We start from the raw sequence: 6,000 nt of genomic DNA on the forward strand, positions 1-6,000 counted from the left end.
TGTGGCAATGGAGGGGGCTGAGGATGGATATGTCAGGAAGGGGCATCGCCTGGAAAACTCGACGTTGAGTTCTGCAGTCTCAAATAATCTCCCTTCCTATCCCCCAATTCCCCCCTCCCACATTTCTGCAGCTCCCCTTACACCCACCTCCAGTCCTGAATAAGGGTTACATCTGAAACGCTGACATCTCCACCTCCTGATGCTGCCTGGCTTGCTGTGTTCTTCCAGCCTCTTGCTTGCCTACTTTGGATTCCAGCATCTGCATTTTTTTTCTCTCTAATTTAGTAAGGCTGTCCTCATTTTTGATATTTTGGAGACCCTGATTAATTGATTATTCCATGAATTTGTTATGTGAGTTGTGTAATTGAAATTATTCATCTTGTTTTGTTAAGTAAGTAGTTTTTGTTGAGGGTATCATTTTTCTCTGTTCAATGTGGATTTTAGGCTGCTTTACATGGAATTCGCTTCAAAGGGCAGGACCTTCAACTTGCTTGGTTTAAGCCTGGAGCTGCCACTGCAACTGCTGAACCTGAGGATGCGGAGGCAGAGGAAGAGGAGGTACATCTTGTATTAGAATAATTCACATTTGGAGACAATGTTATGAATTTGCTGTTGATTACCTTTAGTGAGGATCAACTGCAAATAGAATTCTGGATAGCTCCAAATGACAGTCTTTCCACATCAGCCCATTTTTACAAAAGAAGCGAGTTCTTCATTTCTGAGGGGAGATTCTGCTTAGAGCCATATTCCATTCTGATGGTTCATTCATAGCGCATTGGACCTGATCCTTGGAAGTGAAGTAGGCTAAGTGGATCAAGTGTCATTGGGGAAACATTTAGAAGACAGTGATCATTGTATCACAAAGGTCAGGGTGGAATTGGGAAATTTACATGAAGAGTACTCCAGTCTATTTTGGTGTAATTGACGTCCCTCGTTATAACTACTCTATGATGTTGGCATTTCAATTTAATTTTCCTGCAAATTTGTCCTTCTGCATCCTTTCCACTGATAGGTAATCTATAGTCTACATGGAGAAATGTATTTGCACCCTTTTTATTCCAAATTGATTGTGTCCTTAAGCCTCTGAGACATTTTACTTGGGCTGAAAATGGCAAGTAAAATTTGTGTCTCACAAATAACCATCACCGCTAAGACACAATCTAACCACTACCCCATGGCATTCAGTGACATTAGCATCATTGAATCTGCCACTGTGAACGTCCTGGGTGGGGTTAGCATTGACCAGAAACCAAACTGCACTTGCCATCTGACTGCAGTGGCTGTATGAGCAGGTCAGAGGCTAAGAATGCTGCAATGAGTAACTGAAGGAGCAGCGCTTTGAAAGCTAGTGCTTTCAAATAAACCTGTCTGACTATAACTTGATGTTGTGATTTTGAACTTTGTCCACCCCCAGCCAACACTGGCTCCTCCACATCATAAATGCTTTGTGACAGCCATCATCTTGGTATAAGGCCTAGGTGCAGAAGTGGATCTTTTAAGCCCATTGAGTCTGCTTCACCACTCAGTTAAATCATGGCTGATTTCCAAGTTCTGAAATCCACTTTACTCCAAGATTCCTTTACTGGTTAAAAACCTGTCTCTCTCAGCCTTGAATATATTTAATGATCTAACGTGAACAACCTTCTCGAGTTCTAAAACAAATTTCCACAAAGTCCCCCTTCACTGAATATCTCTACATCCACTAGAACTTAAACTTCATGTTATTTTTCAATATGTCACCACTTGCGTTCTGTCTTCCTTAAGTAATGATCTCAATGCTCAGGTTTTACATCTGCATCCTTCAACGTTTTATTCATTTTGTCCTCTAATCTGTCAAGCTTTCAGTCATCTTTCCCAAGGCATCGTCACAGTTCAATGTCTGCTATTTGTTTTCCCTCTCTGCCACTACATCAGGATTTTGTTTTTACCTGCTTCACTATTCAAGTATTTACCATGTGCTGGCACAACTGTTTTGTTTAATTTTTTCCACCCCTCCCACCTTTTGTCGCATATGTGCATGACCCTTTGCTGTCATCTGCTGATGAGTGAATAAGGGGCAAGACAGGTTGAAAGACAATCACGGTAGGGAAATACAGTCTACGGAGAAACTTGGCAAAAGAGTGACAAACAAGAGCTCAGCAGTTGCTTTCATTTATACTGGCCCTTTCAAATGCAGCAAATCTCTAGCACAGTAAAATTTATAAGCATGTTTGAACAGGACTACTATCAATAAAAAAAAATTGCCTTTCAGAAGGAGATATTAGAGCAGCCAAACAAACGTTTGATTGGAGAGCCAGGAGTTAAAGAGCACCATAACCAAGGACAGAAGGCATAGATATGAAAGGTTCAAAATATTCGAAGCATTCGAAAGGCGGATAAAAGGGAAGACAGAAGTCTAGTGAGGCAGGCAAAGGACCAATTTGAGATTGCATTTGTATTTTGGACTGAGTGTTGCAATTCCTGGCTGCCCTGCAGAGTGACGTCAGCATTGTGGGTTTAATTTCCATGCAGGCTGAGGTTACCATGAAGGGCTCTCCTTCTCAACCACTTTCCTTGCATGAGGCATGAAGAGCCTCCGGTTAAGCCGCTACCAGTCCTCTCTCTTTAATAAGAGGGCATTGCTGTGGTCCAGGCGGACTTTGGTGACTTTTATTATTTGTCCATGAGTTTTCTACAGCCTTTAATGTATTTGGCTATGTCACATCTTGTAGTGTTTGTACTCCATTTTCTGTCTCAGTGGAGCTACCCTCACTTGGTTCCACTCTTAACTTGTCTGACAATCTGCAGACTGTCGAGATCAATTTTATTTTTCTACTGTCATTATTGGAAGGTTCATGCTTGCCACCTCGCTATTCCCCGTCGCACATTGTCCCTAGGCAGTATCATCTATAGATGTGGAATCAATTTCCACATGCCTCAATGACATTCACTTGTGTTCTCCTTCATTTCTCAATCAGTACATTGTTGTGAAACTGTTGTCATGTTTGACTCTGACCTCGAGGGAGTTTTCCTTTTGAATCACCAATTAGCTCAGGTTTTGCTAGTGTCATGTGGCATTGATTGTTACCTTTATGCTGCTAGCTGTTGTCAGTTTAACAATATGCCACCTTTTAGATTGTGTCCTCTTGTTTTAATTCATACGGCTCATAAGGATCCAAGAATGCAATTCATGTATTTTCATTAACTAACATTTAACATTAAATCAAATTAGCTAAAAACCTTTTTCCACCAAAAATGGGGTTTTGTCATTTAACAATTTTAATTTCAGGAAGAACAAAAGCAATTTTTAGAGACGGTTTTGCTGATAGCTTTTAAATTAAATTAGCAATCACATTATGATCTTTGCAAAGAAAATCTATTGCATCAAGTAGACTGAGCAGGTTTCAGACTTCCAACAAATTCTATATTAACAAACCACTTGTTTTTTGCAGGATCTAATTGAAATGTCAACCATCTGTCAGATGGTTCAATATTTGGCCATATTCCTTTTAAATGAAGCGAGCATAACCTTTGCAAAACACAGTACTGTTGCACAAGATAATGAATTATTTAAAAAATCTTTGAATCAGAGTGCAGACAATTACTTCAATTTCGTATGAGCTTGTGTGTTTAATGTAGTTGTGTGCCTGGCATAAGAACTGTTCGACATTTTCCTAATTCACTCACAGAATGTGGTCATCTCTGGGTAGGCCAGCACTTGTTACCCATCCCTAATTAGCCAGAGGGCAATTAAGAGTCAACCACATTTGCATTGTTTTGTGAACCATAACTCCTGTTCGGTAATAAAGGCAACAAGTTGGCAAACTGTGGTATTTGATTTTCATGTGCAGGTCGGTTTTCATTGCCTTTGTTGCTTTGAAAATGAAATGCCACCAATATCTCATTTGGTGAAGCACCAATGCCTCAAAGATTTTTTTAGTTATCAGGTGGGAATTCATACACTTGTGGAGTTCAAGATTTTGACCCAGGAGCAACTACTTGTATCAAGTCAGCATGGTTTGATATTTTGAGGGAAACTTTGAAGAGATTATAAATAAAAGATTCTCTGCATACTCGTGGCATGTGTTCCTCGTTGGAGAACTGAACAAAGTCATAATGTAAATGAATTATATCACACATTTCAGTTATTGTCAAAGTTCATTGGTATGTACTGCTTCTAAGTGAGTTCACTTTATTTTAATGGAAGAATTTCTGCTTAGTTTCAGGAAGACTCTTTGATTGATGACTTATTGCTCCAAGATGATGATGACGAAGAGGATGACAATGAACCACGTTCATGGCGAAGATGATCAAAGAACGACCAATGTTTACTTACAAAAAGCTATGCTGTCTGCATTCTAAATCATAATGTGATTTTTTAAAGAAGAAAAACTAATGTACTAAAGATTGTAGTGAATTACCTGTAATAGTTCAGAAGCACTGTATGGAGTAGAGCGTTAGCAACTCATTACAGAGCTACTGTACCCATTTGGAAGAAGTGAAATGAAATTACAGCTTTAGTTGCAGCAGAAAGCATGTATGTAATTCATTTTTAAAATTCATTTTGTGAAACTTGGTATACAAACGTTCATTGAACTTGGCCTAACAGAGATACCAAGACTTTAAGTGTAATTTACTGATTTGGTCATATGATCTGACCAAACTAAGAACATTTCAATGTAACTATTATAATTGGTTCCATGTTGTTATGGAATGAAAGTTGACATTGAATCTCTACGGATGTTTTGAAAAACTGAGACATTCAAAGCTTTGTGATAAAGCAGAGAATTTGGGAAGTACTGAAAAGTGCTCTTGTTTGTTAAAAGTTATGTATACCTTTATTTTGCATAGTTTGTTTTAGGCTTTACTATGTATTAGCCTTGGTTTTCTTCTGTTGGATTTGTGTATGTATTTTACTTGAGGGTTGATTTTAAACATTCATTGTACAACAGCTCTGTCAAAAGTCATTTTGACTTCTGACACATGTTTAAAAAAAAAATAAAGAAGTGGAATGGTCTAATATATATAAAAAAGAAAAAAAAGTATGTAATATAAAAGAGAATTGGTTACATGTAAAAACACAGGCAGACCATTCCAAATCCCCACCAAAATCAGTCACAAAAGAGCTTTAACCAAGTCTGCATTTCCATTAACTTAAAAGTTTCCTTTGCAGCAAAGGGGCAATGGTAAGTACAATTCTACTCCACTATGCACATTGTTTTTGATGTTTTGTGGAGCTTTTAAGTGTTACAGGATTTGGCTAACTTTGCTATTCAGTCAGCGGCTGAATTTTTGACGTTTATGCCACTTGAGTAGCAATGAGTGTCAATTATTCAGGTTAATAAACCTAATGGGAGAGTCCTGCTGTAATATCTCAATAAAATTATCACCTTTTTTTAATATTGGGGCAACTTTTGGATTTCTTAATTGCAATTTATAAGTTGTTTCACTAGGTTTACTGTGTAGCTACCTGCTACAGTGAATGGGTTTTCACTTAGTGTGATGGCACTCATGTCTTGTCTCTGTAAATATTTCCAAGAAAGAGAATCATTGAATCTCTACAATACGCAAAGAGGCCATTTGACCCATTGAGTTTGCACTGAACCTCTAAAGAGCATCCCAACCCCCTGTTCCTATCCCCATTAACCCCGCATGGGATTTTTACCATTGCTAAACTGCACATCCATGGACAATTTTTAAGCATGGCTGATCCACCTAACTTGTATGCATTTGGACTATGGGAGGAAACTGGAGCATCTGGTGGAAACGGAGCATGTGCAAACTCCACACAGTCGCCTAGGGCTGGAATTGAACCCAGGTCCCTGGCATTGTGAGGCTGTAGTGCTTACCACTGTGCCACAGACATTAAGCTTGCATTTTTAAAGTTCCTATTTAAGAGATGCTGATCTAGGAAGCAAATACACAGAAGTATAAAATATTGAAAATACCCAGCAGATTTTGACAGATACTGGTTTTTAAAAGTATTATATCAGGCCTGTTCAAGGGGAAGAATGCTGTCTA

General features: G+C 38.6%; 1 protein-coding gene across 5 annotated transcripts in view; it reads left to right on the top strand.

The window, feature by feature from the left end:
* rbm26 (RNA binding motif protein 26) overlaps positions 1-5,381 on the top strand; it is a 76,752-nt gene extending 71,371 nt beyond the window's left edge. For all 5 annotated transcript variants that reach the window (XM_072577913.1, XM_072577914.1, XM_072577916.1 and 2 more), the window contains 2 exons: positions 445-558; positions 4,200-5,381. In XM_072577913.1, coding sequence (XP_072434014.1) covers positions 445-558; positions 4,200-4,289 — 204 coding nt within the window. In that variant the 3' untranslated portion in view covers positions 4,290-5,381. The remainder of the gene's footprint in view (positions 1-444; positions 559-4,199) is intronic.
* The last annotated feature ends 619 nt before the right edge of the window (positions 5,382-6,000 follow it).

Source organism: Chiloscyllium punctatum, chromosome 9 (genome assembly GCF_047496795.1).
Source record: "Chiloscyllium punctatum isolate Juve2018m chromosome 9, sChiPun1.3, whole genome shotgun sequence".
Lineage (NCBI taxonomy): Eukaryota > Metazoa > Chordata > Chondrichthyes > Orectolobiformes > Hemiscylliidae > Chiloscyllium > Chiloscyllium punctatum.